The sequence below is a fragment of the Coregonus clupeaformis genome, chromosome 37 (assembly GCF_020615455.1).
Source record: "Coregonus clupeaformis isolate EN_2021a chromosome 37, ASM2061545v1, whole genome shotgun sequence".
In the NCBI taxonomy this organism is placed as follows: Eukaryota; Metazoa; Chordata; class Actinopteri; order Salmoniformes; family Salmonidae; genus Coregonus; species Coregonus clupeaformis.
Window position 1 is genome coordinate 18,927,270 of NC_059228.1, and position 21,860 is coordinate 18,949,129.

Consider the following 21,860-nt stretch of genomic DNA (forward strand, 5'->3'; position numbering starts at 1 on the left):
GGAGTGGGAGATTGTGCAGAACTGTTGAAGTGGTAGAGAGGTGTGTGTGTGTGTGTGAGAGATTCATGGGTTCTTTGGTATAAGGATGGAGTGGAATCATGCTTATGGTGTTGTGGGTAAGTAGAGTAAGCTGACTGGTGGTGTTTTAGTGGGCAGTGGGGGAGTGTGTAGAGAGGCTTGGTCTGTTGAATGTGTGATGTTTGACTTGACAGGGGGAGTGTGTTTACCAGGTGCTGGACCTCAGGGGTTTGGCAACAAATCTGTCTCTACTGCTCAACTGATAACAGCTACAGTTCATCGATGGGTTTGAGTCTGAATGTAAAAAACCAGAGTCATGTGTATTCACTCATGGACCCAGGCAGTTTGTGAGTTCTGTATTGTGTGCACACCCAAGAGCCCATGTGTGCCTGGCCCCAGGCCTAGGAGCTATGGACGTATGAACAAAAATATAAATGCTACATGCAACCATTTCAGATTTGACTGAGTTACAGTTCATAGAAGGAAATCAGCCAATTGAAATAAATAAATAATGCCCTATGGATTTCACATGACTGGGCAGGGGCGCAGCTGTGGGTGGGCCTGGGAGCCACCCATTTGGGAGCCAGGCCTAACAAAATGGCTTTACTACAGACAAATACTCCTTAGCACCCTCTCCATCCCCTCCTCAGACGATCCCGCAGGTGAAGATGCCGGATGTGGAGGTCCTGGGCTGGCATGGTTACACATGGTCTGAGGTTGTGAGGCCGGTTGGACGTACTGCCAAATTCTCTGACGTTGGAGGAGGCTTATGGTAGAGAAATTAACATTCAATTAAAGGGAAACATCTCTTTTGGACATTCCTGCAGTCAGCATGCCAATTGCACGCCCCCTCAACTTGAGATATATGTGGCATTGTTGTGTGACAAAACTGCACATTTTAGAGTGGCCTTTTATTGTCCCAGCACAAGGTGCACCTGTGTAATGATCATGTTGTTTAATCATCTTCTTGATATGCCACACCTGTCAGGTGGATGGCTTATCTTGGCAAAGGAAAAATGCTCACTAACAGGGATGTAAACAAATTTTTGCACAACATTTGAGAGAACATTTCTGGGATCTTTTATTTCAGCTCATGAAACATGTGACCAACACTTTACATGTTGTGCTTATATTTTTGATCTGTAAATGTATGAACTCCAAGGCATTGGTAATGTGTGTGTCTTTGAGAGAATGTAATGTACGTTTTTTTGGGCTTTTGAGTTCTGCCTTTTGCTAATGGGAAAACTCGAGAGGTGGAGAGAGAAGGGGGAGTCTGCGAAATGACCTTCTCTGGGATTACTTTAATTTGATTTGCATGTGGCCAAAGGCGTGTCTGTTACTCACACTGTTAGCTGTGACACTACACACAGGCTGTGAGCATGTGGTGTTTTATGCACAGAAAGTGGTGGATGCTCGCATTCCAAATAAATGAAAAGTTCTGTTAAAAACTCCCAGATGTGGCAGCTCCGTGATAATGGTGGGTGTAAAACACTAGCCAAGGAGAGATACAATGTTTGTTAATCTGTTCTCTGAAGAATCATTCTGCAAACACCCCCACATAATGTCAACATAAGGAAATGAAAATTAAGCACTTTTGAATTTTTGAGCACATGAGATATTTCGACACAGCTCTATTTAAACACAGTGCAGACCCCTCTGGTAGAAGTCAGAGGCTGTGAAAACGGGTGACATGAAGAGTTAATAATGATAGTCTGTGTGAAACCCAGTGTTTGCTCTGTGCTTCTAGACAGAGGAGGCTCAGGAGTTTGTTGTGGATATTGGCTATACAGGCGGAACCCCAGAATAAATCTGCCAGAATGAGCGATTAGACATCCCCCTGGGACATGGCAAGGGTCTTTAAATGCTCCTTTCCGCGCGTATGTCTAATTCGGTGGATCTGTTATCATTAAGATTCTGTGGGCTGTGATGTCTTGCCAGTCTCACCCTCAGGATCACAGGATCAGTACCTGTTGGGACTCACTGTCAGTAATATTATGGTTATAATGACAAAGCCTCAACACACGCTGTCTGGATCCTGTAATGTCTGGATCCTCTCCAGCCTTAGGGCTAGAGGTCCCTGGAATAACTGCATATGTTAACCAGCATAATGGCAGAAGCTTTTCCAAAATAATACTGTACTGTAATATCCTACTACAGTGCTGTGTCCAGATTCTCCTTCATTTGACGTTTGCTTGTTTTTCAATGTGCCTGTGTGTGTGTGTGGATGCTTGTGAGCCTTGTCAGTAAGTGTGTCTGTCTCTACAATACACTGCTGTGGGAGTTTCATTTTTACCAAGGCTGGGGGCTGTGTGGAAGGGGGGTTGGGGGGGTTGAGCTGTGCCGCAGGGGTATTAAGGAGATTTGCTCTGGAGTATTATTTTTCCTTAAATACACACTGTCCCGCACACGGCATGCTGGGAATAGAGTGGGGTCCACAGGAAAGGCCCTGGGAGAGTGTCCTTGAACACATCATTCAGCCCCATGGCTCCCAGTCGCCACCCAGAATTGATTCCCCAGTGGACAGGGGATCGTTTGCTCGTCTGACCTGCCGATAATGTCACCCAGCTGCAGGAGATTGGTGTCTGACATCAGAGCTGAGAGTAACAACAACTGGGGACGTCCAATGGCTGGCCTTTTCCTGGCCAGGTCACATGGTCAGGAACAACTCCTGTCCTTATTGATGCACAGTAACTACGTGATAGTCGATCCTCGTCTGCCCAAGGCGAGATTCGATCTCACGTCAACAACAGCATCTTGTACTTCAGAAGCTTGCGTGCTGTGCTAACCATTACCCTGCCAAAATAAGTGACTGACCAATGGGTGACCCAGCTGAGCTCCCGTGCAGCTCTGCTCTAATACCAGGGCGATGTGAGCATGTCCAGAGACTCGCGTATATAATCTAAATAGATTAACATGACATCCCACAATGCTCTGGGGGAGGAGCAGCAGTATGGTCCGAGATGCCGTGGAAATCATCCAAGGTGAGATACGATGATTCACAGAGGCTCTCTAATCTGGCCGGGGCTTTGCGTGCCGCCAGTTGAACTGCATAGGGCTGCGCTGACGGAACGCACTGAGGATGTTGGAGTCTGTGCGTGCGTTTGCTCAGGGCTCAGCCCTAGCCCTCCTCCTAGAGGTATGGAGGAGTTACAACACATACTGTAGGGAGGGTGAAGTGCAGGCGAGTGTTCTTCCTGTGCCTTTGTACGGGGTATGGTAGTAGGTGCCAGGTGTAGCGGTTTGTGTCAAGAACTGCAACACTGATGGATTTTTCATGTTCAACCGTTTCTCATGTGTATCTGTAATGGTCCACCACCCAGTGCTGTAAAGTACATAAGTAAAAATAGTTTAAAGTACTACTTAAGTAGTTTTTTGGGGGGTATATGTACTTTACTATTTACACTACCGGTCAAAAGGTTTAGAACACCTACTCATTCAAGGGTTTTATTTTATTTTGACTATTTTCTACGTTGTAGGGGGGGCGCGCAACTCAATATTAGGAAGGTGTTCTTAATGTTTTGTACAGTCGGTGTACAGTCGGAGTTTTAGAATGTGCTGGCTCCCACTGGTGCTGCCAAAACCTGTACTTGAATATAGTCCCAATATACTAAGCACATTCGATAATTGCTGTTTTTATATTACTGAGTTAAGCGGCTTTATTCAGCATTATTGATTACTGACAAAAGCCCATTTGGTTTTTTCTAGACCATTTTCCATCTGTTTTATACAATCATTGGAATGCATTACTGTATGAACAGTATTCCTATACCTCCTGAACAATAACAGCCTAGACTTTAACACAACATAAATATCTTACAAATGGATGGCTACAAAAAGCTTGTGTACAGCCTTCGGGATGCTAGAAATGGAAGCTCAAAGAGTGAACAGTTTCCGTGGGTTGGCAGTATAGATTTTAGTAAAGGACTAGTGATGAGAGTTCAGCATTGTGCTCTCTGCTGATACAGATGCTGAATGTTCTTAAAGCCACACTAAGCAGGTAATCAATAATGGGATGTTGGCCCTCCTCCCCTCTCCTTGCCTCCTCACCAATACTGTGCCACCCTGGGCCGAGATGGGAACAACCTGTGCTGTCTGCAGTGCAAATGTCTGAGATGAGACACGAAAATTGAATCAAATCTGCTTGATAGATGCAGCTGAGAGTGTTATTAAATCCTGAGGTCTAATCCAAAACATGGCCTCCCAGTGACCGGTCAAACTCGGGTGAAGTCCAGCACTGTAGGTAATATTTGTTTTCCCTAAAAGGAGGACTTGTAGTTAATGGGGACAGTGGGTGAGTGTTATTACTGCTCATAAGAAACCAAAAGATGAAAGAGAACTCTACCTGTGATTCCAAATGTGAATATTTGTCAGCCTTGACTTGCAAGCCTCCATGTAATTAACGGTTGTCCTGCTATATATTGGCTTATGTTTAGAATGTCTTGGCCAAAGTTTGAATTGATGCATGCGTATCAGCTTGCATTGGTTGAAGTTAGCCATTCCTCATTCGAGCAGGGAGGGAGCGATCTTGAGCTCTGAAGGGTCCTCTTGACCCTGTTTGTTTAAGTCCATCCTGCCCGTCTCAGATGAATGGCGATTTGCACCCTTCATTTGCTTACTAAAGTGATGAGAAATGTAAAAATCCCTTTTCCAAGCAAGACAGCGAGTGTTATTTCAGTGTCGTTATGGATAGAATTGCTGACAGTTTGTGATTTACAGAGGGTTTGGACAGACTTAGCTTCACCACAACGTTGTTTGTCTCCCCAGATATAGCTCCCAGGAGTCCTTTCCCTTGCTCCTGTCCCAACCGGTCTCTCAGCAGAGCTCTCGGTCAGCGGGGTGCCCTGTTTTGCCTCAGTTGAACCAGATGAAGCGGCATCCCAAACACAATTCAGATGATCATTAGGAGCTTCCTGTCAACGTTTTTTCACTTTCCACATTCAGCAGCTCCTTATGCAATGTGCTGAGAGCTCCCGTGGGCTATCAGAGCCCAGATTTAAGGTGTGAAGTATATTTTGCTGTTGAGGGTTCACTGTTTATTTACATTGTTGATGTCCTCTTGCTGTGTGCTTGTGGTTCATCTACAACGTTAAGCTGACGAAAAAAAGAGAATATTCAAAACAAGACCACCCCATACTAAGTCCTCCATTTAAACATCCCATCACTGGGCCTTACTCCCACTAACCACAAAATGTCCGCCCCACTTTAGGGTGGGCGTTGCTGGTCCTCAAGGACTCCCAAAGAGCAGATTGTGAGTTTCCATGGTGACATAGTGGCCATAAAATGCTGGGCAGTCTCCAGTCCTCTGGGTCTGTACTGGCTGAACTGTCTGGATGCCTTATTAATAAGAGATTAGTTGATGTATAATTTTGATTTCTGCCTGTCCCTAGTACCCATCAACTGTTACAGTTTTGTCAGGCTGCTAGTTTGTTAGTAAGGCTTGATGATGATGATGATGATGATATCAGTGTAGTTTTAGCGGTACAAACTGTCTTGTGTTTTTTACTACTTTTGTATGTCAGTGACATCATGCTATTGTTTGTTCGTAGTCGCCATTCTGACTGGACTGACGGGCCGCACCCACGGAGAGACGTTGGGCCTTATTTTCTCCCAAAGTATTGTTTCTTTCAGTCCAAGCCCATGAGCAGCAGATTAGCTTAATTCGGGCTATGCTACACAGCCTTGTGAAATTTGTTGTTCCCAGTTGAAGCGTCTGTGCTGTGAATTGGGCCATCTGTTTAGCGCAAAACTGTCAATGGGTCTATTCTCATGTGCTAGGAAATGGGAATTATTTTGAGGACCATTTCTCTATCAGATTTGTGCAAATTTGTATATCTGTAAAGCCTCAACTAGATTTGTCTGCATTAGCTGGCTGGAGGGTTATCAGGGTCATCTTGGTCATGTCAGATCTCATTCACTAGGGATTTTGTCCCGGCCTTAATGGCTTTTAGTTAAAAATATATATATTGGACCAGGGAACTGCTGTAGAATATTTCCTCTCTTTGTTTGATCAGATGAACAACTGATAGATTTTTGTGGTTGACGTAACCTAGTTCATCTTATAAAACGTATTTGGCATCAGCTTCTTTAAACAGGCCTTTTATTATTCAGGACAGGGAAGCGCTCCTCTGAAATGAAATATCCACAGTGCAGTTGGCAGAGTCTGTTACCCAGCTGTTCATCTTGCCTGATGTGGACCAGAAGCCAACTGGAAGACGTATGGTCACTTAATGCCTGGTTTATTTACAGTACCACGAGGCTTGTCTGTTAAAGGGATTATCCTCTCATTTGTAAAACCTGGGTTAATGGCATACCAGGCATGACGTGAAAGTGGCAGAGATCCAACAAAAATCCAACAAGTTGTTGAGTGATATGAGAGGTGATGGAGGGGTGGGCTGGAAGATTGGTCAAGCATCCCTGTCTCTCTCTCCCTCTCGTGCAATGAGAAACTTCTGCTTCACCTCCAAAACAGACTCCTGAAGGGTAGGTTTTAAGGCTAGTGCAATCCGGATCCTTGGGACATCCCTACCCCTAACCCCACCCTTACCTTAACCATTTTAATATTGATATCATATCTGTCTGTCTCTGTCTTTTGTTTGCTTGGCAATTCTCTGTTCTTCTACCCTTCCTCTATCCTCCTCTCAGCTGCCACTCTGCCCCCTGCGCCTGTGGACATGAATCGCTAATGACTTTGCCCTCTAAGCACAGATCATAACTGTCTGGTTCTATTACTTACGCTCTAGGTTTAAAGTCCCCCGATCCCTAAAGCCTGTGGCCCGCTGCTGGCCTCCCACCCCAACCTTCTCTCCCTTAGCCCCCATATCCAACCCCCCGTCCCTGTCCCCCACTCCCCCCCACCCATGCATGGAGAGTAGTGGCTGTTTTGGTGTCTGAGGGAGAATAGTTTTTTGGCAGCAGGGCTGGCGGAGTTGCGTAAGCGCAGGAAATCTGTGGGAGTGAACGTTTGAGTGTTTATACTCTCTGAGCAGAGTGGGAGGGAGAGTCATGTTATCCAGACCACAGTATGCCTGGAAAATGCACTGTTTCTGCCAGTGCCCTGGCTAGGGATATGCAGTTTTTGGCTTTCAATAGAGATGCATCAATATATTGGCAACGTTTCAGTTTAATGCCTCTTTTTAAATGTGGTGATAACTATTGTTGCCCTCATGCATAATCACATAAGGTACCAAAATGCCCCTCAGCTTGGATAATGGTACTGTAAATAGCTTCTATGGTTTGGAAAGTATTGTTTTGATACTGCTGTACTTAGAAAATCCACTGGCCTATGTGTTTCTGCCTATGTGAAGAGTCCTTTGTTGGCCTTCTATTCATGTTGAGCAGTATTAATGGAACTAATAGTGAGTATAAGGGGCCTGGTCACTTAAAATGCATGGCTGTCTCTCTAGCTGCCTGACACTAACATTGCAGCATAGCTCACTAACTCTGGACTAAAGTCCTTTACAGTTATATAAATACAAGCACTTAGGACTTCTCACTTTCCCCAAATGTTTAGAGAACCAGATATTGAAGTGTTTTGCGAAGGAAGACATCAAATTTTGCGGTGAGCTGGCCAGATATATTTATAATGGTCTTGAACGCCAAGAGTGTGCAAAGCTGTCATCAAGGCAAAGGGTGGCTACTTTGAAGAATCTCAAATATAAAATATATTTTGATTTGTTTAACACTTTTTGGGTTACTACATGATTCCATATGTGTTATTTCATAGTTTTGATGTCTTCACTATTATTACACAATGTAGAAAATAGTAAAAATAAAGAAAACCCCTTGAATGAGTAGGTGTGTCCAAACTTTTGACTGGTACTGTATATTACCACAAGCCTCCATTAAGGCTAGCCTATATATCGTTGACTGCTTTTATAGTTTCTAGTGTTCCTGTAGATGTTGGTTTGTTGTGTAGACGTTCCATATAGATTGTAGTTTCTGAGTCTTTTGTTGCCGCTCAGTGCAGCCATTATAGCTTGTTTCCCTGCCCTGTTGGTGTTCTTGTCAATGTGTTTACTGTAGGTGCCATGGTTCCTGTCCTTTCATCAGGTCTGTCTGTGTGTAATGGGATGCAGTTCAGTGAGATGTCTGTTTTCTGGACTGTTGTTGCTGGCAGGGAGGGGAGTCTAAGGAGCTGCAGCAGTCAAGGGAAATGGAGGACTGTTACATAACAGCTTCTCAGCCACTCTCAGTGCATAGAACGCAGCACAACAATGCCTAGAACTCACCACTTGCTATATACCACCATTGGTAGGCAATTTGATTTTGAGTCCACCACGATAATGTTGGAATTGCGTATCATGAAGAAGGGGTGTCAGATGTCAATCAGAATTAAGCCATATACTCTCTCAACCTTACTTAACCCATTTGATTTAACTGGCTCGGTGACATCATTAAAGTGACTAGCATCTATGATCATTGGCTCTTGCACTATAAGCTAGCATAATAATGGTCCTTTTATTTTCTAGAAGTGAGAGTAAGATAGGTTCCCAACCACATCACCTCCACAGTGAAGCCCTGCGAGCTGGGGCTGGAGGATGTGTCTGACGCAACAGTGACATCTCTATTCCTCTGAACAAAGCCTACTGCATTACTATGGGGGGAAGGGAGGTCAGAGATGGGCTTTCCTCAGTGCGCGCTTACTATTGATCATGTGAGACACAAAACCCCACCCACACAACACATTCAGGCCTTCATTCATAATTCATCCTCACAGCAGGAGTGTATTTACCAGGAGACTACTGTGATGTTGCTAGTGCTGTTGGCCACCATGCACAGTCGAACTCTATCTGAACTGAACCTGCATGAACGTGATGGAGACCGGCACAACTGAATACTCTCTGTGCGCTCTGATTCGCATGAACACACTAACGTCAGCGTATTTTATTAATGTTAACACACTTCGGGTTCATGTGATTGGCTGAGCCATCGCCAGGCAATAATCTCCCTTCCGCTTACGTCAGTAAGACCGCAGCCTTTGTTCGTTAAGAGGCTTCTCCAGGCTGAGTGTCACAGTTGGCATTATAATCATCTGGGCACCAGCCTTTGAAGTATGTACAGTGCCTTGCAAAAGTATTCATCCCCCTTGGCGTTTTTCCTATTTTGTTGCATTATTTGGATTTCATGTAATGGACGTACACAAAATAGTCCAAGTTGGTGAAGTGAAATGGAAAAAATTCAAAAAAATAAATAACGGAAAAGTGGTGCGTGCATATGCTATGAAGCCCCTAAATAAGATCTGGTGCAACCAATTACCTTCAGAAGTCACATAATTAGTTAGATTGCACACAGGTGGACTTTATTTAAGTGTCACATGATCTGTTACATGATCTCAATATATATGCACCTGTTCTGAGAGGCCCCAGAGTCTGCAACACCACTAAGCAAGGGGCACCACCAAGCAAGTGGCACCATGAAGACCAAGGAGCTCTCCAAACAGGTCAGGGACAAAGTTGTGGAGAAGTACAGATCAGGGTTGGGTTATAAAAAAAATATCCGAAACTTTGAACATCCCAAGGAGCACCATTAAATCCATTATTAAAAAATGGAAAGAATATGGCACCACAACAAACCTGCCAAGAGAGGGCTGCCTATCAAAACTCACGGACCAGGCAAGGAGGGCATTAATCAGAGAGGCAACAAAGAGACCAAAGCTCCACAGCGGAGATTGGAGTCTGTCCATAGGACCACTTTAAGCCGTACACTCCACAGAGCTGGGCTTTACGGAACAGTGGCCAGAAAAAAGCCATTGCTTGAAGAAAAAAATAAGCAAACACGTTTGGTGTTCGCCAAAAGGCATGTGGGAGACTCCCCAAACATATGGAAGAAGGTACTCTGGTCAGATGAGACTAAAATTGAGCTTTTTGGCCATCAAGGAAAACGCTATGTCTGGCGCAAACCTAACACCCCGAGAACACCATCCCCACAGTGAAACATGATGGTGGTAGCATCATGCTGTGGGGATGTTTTTAATCGGCAGGGACTGGGAAACTGGACAGAATTGAAGGAATGATGGATGGCGCTAAATACAGGGAAATTCTTGAGGGAAACTTGTTTCAGTCTTCCAGAGATTTGAGACTGGGACGGAGGTTCACCTTCCAGCAGGACAATGACCCTAAGCATACTGCTAAAGCAACACTTGAGTGGTTTAAGGAGAAACATTTAAATGTCTTGGAATGGCCTAGTCAAAGCCCAGACCTCAATCCAATTGGGAATCTGTGGTATGACTTAACTTGATTGCTGTATACCAGTGGAACCCATCCAACTTGAAGGAGCTGGAGCAGTTTTGGATTGAAGAATGGGCAAAAATCCTAGTGGCTAGATGTGCCAAGCTTATAGAGACATACCCCAAGAGACTTAGAGCTGTAATTGCTGCAAAAGGTGTCTCTACAAAGTATTGACTTTGGGGGGGGTGAATAGTTATGCACACTCAAGTTTTCTGTTTTTTTTGTCTTATTTCTTGTTTGTTTCACAATAACAAATATTTTGCATGGTCAAAATGGTAGGCATGTTGTGTAAATCAAATGATACAAACCCCCAAAAAATCCATTTTAATTCCAGGTTGTAAGGCAACAAAATAGGAAAAATGTCAAGGGGGTAAATACTTACGCAAGCCACTGTACGTATGCACATACCCAGCCATTTTAAAATACAGACCCACTCGTCATATTTGGCATGCCAGAGAACTCCATTGAGTAGGTTTATCACGGCTCCAACACACATCTCATCCATCACTGGATCATTAGACACAGCCCCGTAGGCTCCTCAAGGCCCTCAGTCTTTAACGAGGTGGTGACTTGTGGCCCCCTCCATTCCACTGGTCCCACTCTGGCCATCGCTGCACTCTCTCTCTGTTGGAATCCTCATATGAAGAGTGGAGTGGAGGCAGTAGGGAGGGTGGAAAACAGTCTCCATATTTCAGTTTACTAGCAGAAGGAAAGACTGATTAAGGTATTTAATGAGGACGTTGTGCAATTTGATGTTAATTTTGTCCAGAAAGACTAGATTTTGTTTGAGTGTCACTGACGGCGAATACTGCAGCAGAGTTTGTCTGGTCAATGATGTCATCTTCAGACTGACAATACTTCACTTTACACTCCCAATGATTGGCCCCTGGAACTATTGAGAGGAGTGCACTTTCTCTTATTGGCTGTTGGATGTATTTAGGATTACCTCTTAGTTTCCAAAGGCATGGCCACACCCCTCCCCTCTCCCTCCTCCCCTCACGGACCGGGACAGTCACTGCGGTGTGTGTGTGTGTGTGTGACATTCTTTTACGGCACATGACATTGCAGTCCGGAAGCCAGTGAATGGCTGACTTGATTCCAGCCAGGCTGTGGTTTATCTCTGTGGGGCCACAAAGAGAGGTTGTTATCCGGCCCCTGACACCAGCACCATGGGAGCTGTGGAGAGTGAATAATCACCATGGAGAGCCATGCTAGGTCACTGAAGGACTGGTCTGGGCGACTGGACAAGTGCCTGTTCAGAATTCCTAATCACTCTTAGTGGCTGTGACGATGCCTTTTGAGAATCATGAGGATGAGTGTCCTCTGGGTGTTCTTAGTTTGACACATTTATTGGCTCGTAAATAAAGTTTCAACATTGCTCTGCTTTCAGATTTTTCTTATGTAAACTGTATATGACACATTAACATGCTATGTGAATGTCATTTTCTTATCTCATCTCCATCTTGCTTATAGAAACAGTATCTATAAGTGACTGTTATTCCTTGGTGAATTATGTTATTGTGCATACTGAAGCCTCAGCTCTCAGACAGAAACACTCATGTATTTCTTACTTTATCACAGAAAAAACATTACAACCGCTTAAGTCATTAGCTGTCAATTTCTTGGATAACCTAATAAACAGGCTGGAATGTTTTGAGACGGGGAAAAACACAGAAAGATGTTGTGACCGACGTTTTTGATCTTTTAGTGGTCTGTATGTGTTATTCTCATCAGGCGCAGGTGTATTTCTCCTTATCACTATAGTCCTATATCCCAGATGGTATTGTGGCCATGCAAACAATGTCTCTTCATAGTACAGATCCCTGTTTTCACAGGTTCAGGCTGTAATGAGGTCACCAGGTTGGACCTGTCCTTAAATGTGGTGTAAATGTATTATCAAAGGATGCCTGTTATGGTCTGGATAGATTTTGAGTAATTCAACTAGAGGCATTCCGCAGTGGATCCTGGAACTTGACCAGAATAGGTCATGTCCTAAAGTTAGCCTCCCTTATCTGGGCACTGGTGTAGGCGTCACCTTAAAAGAGTACAGGAGTGGCTTATAGCTTGGATGGAGTAGTCGAGAGGATTTGGCCTGGACCAAAGCCTTTCTGGCCCCACAAGTCTGAATGATGTGTCCACATTAATGACTTGAGCAATTCCCTGTTTCTTATACCATGAAGTAAAAGGATAGAATGCTGTGCTAAGAATGTTGAAACTCTGTTCTAGAGACTTTGTCACTTCAAAGTGCTGTTTGTGTACCTTGGGGATGGTCTTTCTCCAAGCAACATCGACCGAAACTCAACGGCTGTTCAACATAGCCCAGATGCTGTAGATGCAGTATAACCCCTCACTGTATCGTTCTGAAAAGCTCTGTACAGAATGAATGGGGAAATCTCGATTGACCAGATTGTGCCAGAGCAGATTACGCATATGCCCCACATCCCACAAATACCCCTCATCGTCAGTATTTTACTGTACTAGCGATGTAGCGCCGGGGAGTGAGGCTAAATTGGTTGTATGATCTACAGCTTGAAGGAGTGGACAATTACTTTTTTATTTTGTGTGGGAGATATGTGCTTACGAATTTATTTGCATATGCTTCTTTCTAATTATGCATTTTCACACACATGTGGGTGTCTCCCCTAGGAATGGGAGTAAAAATTATTGAATAACCCAAAAGCTAAATCCTGTGTGCGTGAATATGAAAATTAGAAATGTATCCATGTGCACAAGTAGAGCTGTGATAACCTATAGTACAATTCAGTGTACAGTGGAGATATGAGAGTTTGCGTAGTGAATGATCCATCCAGCTGTGTCCCTCAGGGTAGGGAATAATGTATGTCAAGGCAAACTGCAGGTTGTGTGGGTGCAGAATACTATCCTGTGCCTGGCTTTTATAAAGCATCAGGAATACTCAAATGGAAGTGAGGTTGACTCTGTGTGGATGACGCAAGGGAGGTTGCAGTGAGAGTTTCAGAGCCTGCTATTGGGTTCGACAGAAAAGCAATTTGAGAAATTCCGGAAACTGCAAACAATGTCTCTTCATAGTATAGAACCCTGTTTTCACAGGTTCAGGCTGTAATGATGAGATATTTACACATTTATAGCAAACTAAGTGAATGTAAGTGATCTAGTCTAGGGTGGAGTATAAAACTACAAAGCATCTACAGTTTTTTTACCATATTTGACAAAACCCTTTTCAATTCCTATGTGAACTATCACGGTTGCTTTTCTTATCTCTTGATCAAGTAAATTGTAAAATATGAATGTTTTGGACTTGCCTTTGTGTTATGCTTGGCAGCCTTGTGGAGTAGGCTGAGAAGGAACACTGCCATTTCAGTTTGCAGCAAAGACTCTTGCTGTTTGGTATCCATGGAGATCTTTAGTACAATCTTGATAAAGGCCCTTTTCAATACACACACACAGAGAGCGAGAGAGAGAGCGAGAGAGCGAGAGCGCGAGAGAGCGAGAGAGAGCGCGAGAGAGCGAGAGAGAGCGAGAGAGAGCGCGAGAGAGCGAGAGAGAGCGAGAGAGCGAGAGAGAGCGCGAGAGAGCGAGAGAGAGCGAGAGAGAGCGAGAGAGAGCGAGAGAGAGAGAGAGAGCGAGAGAGCGAGAGAGAGGAGAGAGAGAGCGAGCGAGAGAGAGAGAGAGAGAGAGAGCGAGAGAGAGAGAGAGAGAGAGAGAGAGAGAGAGAGAGAGAGGAGAGAGAGAGAGAGAGAGAGAGAGAGAGAGAGAGAGAGAGAGAGAGAGAGAGAGAGAGAGAGAGAGAGAGAGAGAGAGAGAGAGAGAGAGAGAGAGAGAGAGAGAGAGAGAGAGAGAGAGAGAGAGAGAGAGAGAGAGAGAGAGAGAGAGAGAGGAGAGAGAGAGAGAGAGAGAGAGAGAGAGAGAGAGAGAGAGAGAGAGAGAGAGAGAGAGAGAGAGAGAGAGAGAGAGAGAGAGAGAGAGAGAGAGAGAGAGAGAGAGAGAGAGAGAGAGAGAGAGAGAGAGAGAGAGAGAGAGAGAGAGAGAGAGAGAGAGAGAGAGAGAGAGAGAGAGAGAGAGAGAGAGAGAGAGAGAGAGAGAGAGAGAGAGAGAGAGAGAGAGAGAGAGAGAGAGAGAGAGAGAGAGAGAGAGAGAGAGAGAATAAAAAAAACGCACTGACGCATTGCAGCTGGAAGGCTGTTATAGCAGCAACACGTCGGTGAGTTAAAAAATAATCATGTTGCTATGCATAATCTGTAAACAATAAAGGCTTTTTAAGATGACAGATCGGTCTTTGACATGCAGCTTTAAGAAAATATTGAGAAAGCCGGCCCTTTTTTCCCCATTATTAAATAGCATTGGGGTCATTGTAAACAATACAAAATGCTAATCATATTCTGATGAGCCAATCATCTATTTACATTCCCCAGGATTTAAGAGCATCCCATGCCAGCGTTCTAGGCTTATATTGACACAATGTTGACCTCTGTGTTATAGATGTGCCGGCCTGCAAATCCGTGTGTTATTTCACCCCTGATGTCCTCATTTTGAGCTCAAAGAGGAAAATTATAAGATTACCCCATCAAGAAGAAAGGCTTTTATTGTGAAAGTAGTCAGCAGTTGGTATGGCTTAGTCCAGATTTAAAGGATGTCATCTTGCTGTATCATTTCAGCTTGTGAATGTTAGTTTTCGTGTACGAGGTTGTCTCTGCATGTCAGTGTCTGTGTGCACTGTACTGTCATGGATAGTGAATACATCCTCTGTAGACCTGTCAGATGGGTGATATGTGTAGTCTGTAATAGGGTGACCAGAGAGCTAGATGGACGGATGGATGGATACAAGCTGAGGTACAATGTGTTGAAGGTCATCCGTAGATGGGTATTGAGAGGACTCTAATTTATTGCATTCTCGTCTCTCCTCTATCCTCTCCTCCCGCTTTGTGAGGTTTTCACGCTCCTCCACCACACAGGCTAAAAATATCTCTTAGACCTGTTGTCCATCTACTTTCCTACGTGCGTACACACACACATCTAGATTAGATGATGATGGTGGTGGGAGGATGATGCATTGGTGGGACTGAGCCACTTGGATGAAGCAGGTTTAGGATTCTATGCTGGACAAAACTATAAACGCAACATGCAACAATTTCAAAGATTTTAAGAGTTACAGTACATATAAGGAACTCAGTCAATTTAAATAAATTCATTAGGCCCTAATCTATGGATTTCACATGACTGGGAATACAGATATGCATCAGTTGGTCACAGATATCTTAAAGAAAAGGTAGGCGTGTGGATCAGGAAACCAGTCAGTATCTGGTGTGACCACTATTTGCCTCATGCAGCGTGACATCTCCTTCGCATAGAGTTGATCAGGCTGTTGATTGTAGCCTGTGGAATGTTGTCCCACTCCTCTTCAATGGCTGTGCGATGTTGCTGGATATTGGTGGGAACTGGAACACGCAGTCGTACACGTCGATCCAGATCATCCCAAACATGCTCAATGGATGACATGTCTGGTGAGTATGCAGGCATACGCGTTGTCTGCGGTTGTGAGGCCGGCTGGATGTACTGCCATATTCTCTAAAACGACGTTGGAGGTGGCTTATGGTAGAGAAATGAACATTCAATTCTCTGGCAACAGCTCTGGTGGACATTCCTGCAGTCATCATGCCAATTACACGCTCCCTCAAAACTTGAGACATCTGTGGCATTGTGTTGTGACAAAACTGCACATTTTACAGTGGCCTTTTATTGTCCCCAGCACAATTATGCACCTGTGTAATGATCATGCTGTTTAATCAGCTTCTTGATATGCATCACCTGTCAGGTGGATGGATTATCTTGGCAAAGGTGAAATGCTCACTAACAGGGATGTAAAGAACTTTGTGGCCAAAATTTGAGAGAAATAAGCTTTTTGTGTGTATGAAACATTTCTGGGATCTTTTATTTTAGCTCATGAAACATGGGACCAACACTTTACATGTTGCATTTTATATGTAGTATCCAGCCATACTACTCCTAAGCCAAACCCTTTACATACTGCAAACACCCATGCAATCTAGCAAAGATGTGGAGTATCTTTTTGAATTTTTTGGAATTTTTAGTCATTTAGCAGACGCTCTTATCCAGAGCGACTTACAGTTAGTGAGCGCATAAATTATTTTTTCTTTTTTTCTTTTTCATACCGTGGGAATCGAACCCACAACCCTGGCATTGCAAACACCATGCTCTACCAACTGAGATACATCCCTGCCGGCCATTCCCTCCCCTACCCTGGACGACGCTGGGCCAATTGTGCGCCGCCCCATGGGTCTTCCGGTCGCGGCCGGCTACGACAGAGCCTGGATTCGAACCAGGATTTCTAGTGGCACAGCTAGCACTGCGATGCAGTGCCTTAGACCACTGTGTCACTCGTAGAGAACAACGTTAGCCTCACAAAGCGGGCTGATCTCACAAGCTTACATTAAACATTGCACCGTGCAGCGTTGAATGTAAGCTTGCGAGGTCAGACGGCTTTTCGAGGCTAGAACAACATTGTTCACAGTACGGAAGAATGGCTGGTAAAATCCGTAGCCCTTATTTCACACCAGTGATCCTGGTCATGGTTCGATAGTTATCAACCATCGATAGTGGTTGGTTCCTCTGGTCTGGTTAAGTACTGCGCTGTGAGACCGGTGCTGTTGGTGTTGAGCATCGTTTACGGTGCGCTGATGGTGTTCAGCATCGTTTGCAGTTCGTGTTCAGCATCGTTTACAATGCGCTGATGGTGTTCAGCATCGCTTACAGTGCGCTGTTGGTGTTCAGCATAGTTTACAGTGCGCTGTTGGTGTTCAGCATCGTTTACAGTGCGCTGATGGTGTTCAGCATCGTTTGCAGTGCACTGTTGGTGTTCAGCATCGCTTACATTGTGCTGATGGTGTTCAGCGTCGTTTAGTGTGCGCTGATGGTGTTCAGCATCGTTTTACAGTGTGCTGATGGTGTTCAGCATTGTTTAGTGTGCGCTGATTGTGTTCAGCATTGTTTAGTGTGAGCTGATGGTGTTCAGCATTGTTTAGTGTGCACTGATGGTGTTCAGCATTGTTTAGTGTGCGCTGATGGTGTTCAGCATTGTTTAGTGTGCGCTGATGGTGTTCAGCATTGTTTAGTGTGCGCTGATGGTGTTCAGCATTGTTTAGTGTGCGCTGATGGTGTTCAGCATCGTTTAGTGTGCGCTGATGGTGTTCAGCATCGTTTAGTGTGCGCTGATGGTGTTCAGCATCGTTTAGTGTGCGCTGATGGTGTTCAGCATCATTTACAGTGCGCTGTTTTCATCACTAGAGACCCTTCTGCTGTGTTGTCTTTGAGTCTTGGTGTTAATCTCTTCTACTGCCACTGCTGCTCCTCACCATGCAGACTCCTCCCCTCCTAACCTAGTCTATGTCCTGACACACTTTAAGACGTGTGTGTGCGCTGTATGTATATCTTCTACATGGGTGCACAGGCTGTGTTAACCCACTCCAGCAGCACACTCTATCCCAGAGGCAGTGTATTTTTAGCCAATCAACATAAACTCTAGTTTTAGTGGTTGTTAAGCATGGAGGCGGGTGGTACAGCACACATCTCTCCATCTTGTCCTAACTTCTTACAGACCGTACGCTGTCCTCCCTCTTACACTGTCCTGTGGCACATCTGCGAAGGGACCGGGGTGAAAAACACTTACTGTTATGTCTCTGTGTGATAAGTGCTGATGTTTAACTTAAATTATAAAAAGGCAAAAACATGCATAATGCAAACGTTAATGTAAAGATGTACGTTTTTCATGTGGGCAGCATGCATGTTTTAGCCATGTGTCGTGTGAATGTGTTAGCCGTGTGTGTCTCTCCTATGACTGCGACTCTGTTGGCCCTCAGAAAGGAGACACTAGTCAGAGCGCCATTGTCCAGTGCTTGCTGACTGTTCAGATGGAGTTCTCTTCTGGAGGGATTTGCTGAGCTCATCAGGCTAACACTGGCCTGTCCCATTTCAAACGAGCTGAGCTGATTCACTGAGTTTGGCCAATGACTGTCAGGCTGTAGCAGAACACAGGGCCTAGGTTTGGGAGTGGGGCCCACTGCTAAGGCTGTAATGAACTTATGGTGGTGTGTACAGGTTACTAGAGTGGAGAGGCTTTTAGATGTGGTGTGTATACTATTTGCAATAATTATGTTTTTGTGGTGATTTGTTTTTTGTCATACTCTGCTTTGATCTGTATGAAATGTAAAATGAAATGTTGCTGAGAAATAAACCAGCAAAGTTTAGAAAATTCTGTGTGTGATGTTATGGGTGGTCCTACAATACAATAAAACATATTTATTTATTTATTTAGTATTGTTGGCCAGATTGTGTAAGAAGATTTTGTCTAACTTTGTTTTATAGGTGCTCTGAAAGCCAGCTTATTGAGTTTAATGAGCCCTCTCAGTTTCTCCCATTTGCCAACAGATGTAGAATTAAGCTTTTTACAATACATTGGAGTAGCTACATTTAATCACCAGGAGGTGGTACTATAAACAAGCTTTACAAATTCACACAACTTGTCTGAAACATTAGGGGGAGACAACTTACTTTCTGATTGGTCAGAATCTACATAACCAAAGCCATATCAGCATTGAAACGTACAATACCAGGCTTTGAGATTAAAGACTAATGTTAGGATGCAATGTAAATATGCTTGACTTAACACACCATTGGCTGATTATGTAAAACCATCAAACGCCTGATAATTTCCCTAAACACATCATCTCTTCTGTGTCCACAGGGCTTAATGTGAAGCGGCTGACGTGTGCCAGTTGAAGGGTCAGGATGACGTCTGTAGCCGCCGATTACGACCACATGGAGATCCAGCAGCAGCAGTACAGTAGCGACACGGTCAACAACCGCTGGGATGTGGACGAGTGGGACAACGAAAACAGCTCGGCCAGGCTGTTTGAACGCTCCCGCATCAAGGCCCTGGCAGGTAGGAACCACAACACTACTGGGTCCGAGGACCGTCTTACACATGGATATACTGTTTACATTGTCCTTTCCAGCACTGCTCCAGCAACTACTGTGAATACGAAACCAGACCAATTTAGTACAGCTTGGCTCGGCTCAGTTTGGCTCGGCTCAGTAGTGTGAAAATAAACTCTGTCCCCTGCTCCAATCCTACCGTCTGGACATAGACTAACTAAACACTAGGGGACAGCACTGGCCCCAACTGACACCCCACAAGCTTCTTCTATTACATACAATGGGTTACAAATGTCACAGATCTATACTACTTTATCATGGGGTCAGGCTAGACTAAGGCTATCCTCTGGCTACTGTTGAACCAATTGAACTCTCTGGCTACTCTCTTGAACCAATCCGATTAAGTTAGGATTAAGCTGTATTCCTGCTTGTTAATTAGGATCGTTACTCTTTAATGTCATTGTGGTGAGTATGACCACTGACTTTGGACCACATAATGTGCTTCTTTGAGGATTGGTGGATAAAGAGCTCCAGAATAGCCGCTAAGGAGGAATAATTAATTAACTCTGGGTTCAGGTTCTCTATCTATCGTATCTGAGATGTGGAGAAAATGAATATAATAACGTACAGGAAGTGACCAAAGCCCTGTGTTATTGTTGGACATAAATTATACACACACAGGCTGCTATCGCCTCCTTTAAGATGAAGCGTTGTAGCTAAAATGGCCATTGTAAAGCCATATCTTCCTGTCCTAGGCACTGTTGTTGTTCCAGTATGCCCTTATCTCTTAATGCTAACCAGTATATTGGCTGACCCAGACTATGAAGAGAGTCCACCTACTGTACCTCCCTACTGTATGTGTCCCTGCTGAGGTGTTCCCCTCTTACCCCCCAGTAGCTGTAGGCCTGTTTTTGGGCTCCATGACTCACTGGTTTCTAGGCTAATATGCTAGTGTTCCACTTAACTAAATAATTCACCTGCCTCTTAAATATGCAGTAGGTGGTGGGGACAGCAGCACCACAACATGGCTTCTCCGGCTCTTCGTCTGTTGCCATTGTTGTGGGACTTTCAGTCATTTGGTCTTTCGTTCATGATAATGGCTGTCTTATTGGGCCATATATCCTGCTTTTCTCTTCTCCCCATAGAGAAGCTTCTGTCACTGTCTGCGTTGTCTTTCCTAGACTATATAGAATAATGTATAGCATCATTTGTATTATCAGGTCTGAGTTGTATTGTTAATATCACTGGTTATCATGTTATGTGAGGTGTTTTGGTAGTATTACTGTCCCCTGTGTGCTGTGGTAGTATTACTGTCCCCTGTGTGCTGGGGTAGTATTACTGTCCCCTGTGTGCTGGGGTAGTATTACTGTCCCCTGTGTGCTGGGGTAGTATTACTGTCCCCTGTGTGTTGGGGTAGTATTACTGTCCCCTGTGTGCTGTGGTAGTATTACTGTCCCCTGTGTGTGTTGGTAGTATTACTGTCCCCTGTGTGTTGGGGTAGTATTACTGTCCCCTGTGTGTTGGGGGAGTATTACTGTCCCCTGTGTGTTGGGGTAGTATTACTGTCCCCTGTGTGCTGGGGTAGTATTACTGTCCCCTGTGTGTTGGGGTAGTATTACTGTCCCCTGTGTGCTGTGGTGGAATTACTGTCCCCTGTGTGCTGTGGTAGTATTACTGTCCCCTGTGTGTGTTGGTAGTATTACTGTCCCCTGTGTGTTGTGGTAGTATTACTGTCCCCTGTGTGCTGTGGTGGTATTACTGTCCCCTGTGTGTTGGGGTAGTATTACTGTCCCCTGTGTGCTGGGGTAGTATTACTGTCCCCTGTGTGTTTTGGTAGTATTACTGTCCCCTGTGTGTTGGGGTAGTATTACTGTCCCCTGTGTGTTGGGGTAGTATTACTGTCCCCTGTGTGTTGGGGTAGTATTACTGTCCCCTGTGTGTTGTGGTAGTATTACTGTCCCCTGTGTGCTGGGGTAGTATTACTGTCCCCTGTGTGTTGGGGTAGTATTACTGTCCCCTGTGTGTTGTGGTAGTATTACTGTCCCCTGTGTGTTGGGGTAGTATTACTGTCCCCTGTGTGTTGGGGTAGTATTACTGTCCCCTGTGTGCTGTGGTAGTATTACTGTCCCCTGTGTGTTGGGGTAGTATTACTGTCCCCTGTGTGTTGGGGTAGTATTACTGTCCCCTGTTTGCTGTGGTGTTATTACTGTCCCCTGTGTGCTGGGGTAGTATTACTGTCCCCTGTGTGTTGGGGTAGTATTACTGTCCCCTGTGTGTTGGGGTAGTATTACTGTCCCCTGTGTGTTGGGGTAGTATTACTGTCCCCTGTGTGTTGGGGTAGTATTACTGTCCCCTGTGTGTTGGGGTAGTATTACTGTCCCCTGTGTGTTGGGGGAGTATTACTGTCCCCTGTGTGTTGGGGTAGTATTACTGTCCCCTGTGTGCTGGGGGTAGTATTACTGTCCCCTGTGTGTTGGGGTAGTATTACTGTCCCCTGTGTGTTGGGGTAGTATTACTGTCCCCTGTGTGTTGGGGTAGTATTACTGTCCCCTGTGTGTTGGGGTAGTATTACTGTCCCCCTGTGTTGGGGTATCTGTCCTGTGTGTTGGGGTAGTATTACTGTCCCCTGTGTGTTGGGGTAGTATTACTGTCCCCTGTGTGTTGGGGTAGTATTACTGTCCCCTGTGT

The 21,860-nt window shown here is 44.8% G+C and overlaps 1 protein-coding gene across 1 annotated transcript in view; it reads left to right on the forward strand.

Annotated features, from left to right (window-relative positions):
* Positions 1 to 21,860, forward strand: part of LOC121553365 (spectrin beta chain, non-erythrocytic 1) — a 107,877-nt gene that overhangs the window by 7,350 nt on the left and 78,667 nt on the right. The window contains exon 2 of the mRNA XM_041866419.2: positions 18,982 to 19,179. Within this exon, the coding sequence (XP_041722353.1) occupies positions 19,026 to 19,179 (154 nt within the window). The 5' untranslated portion in view covers positions 18,982 to 19,025. The remainder of the gene's footprint in view (positions 1 to 18,981; positions 19,180 to 21,860) is intronic.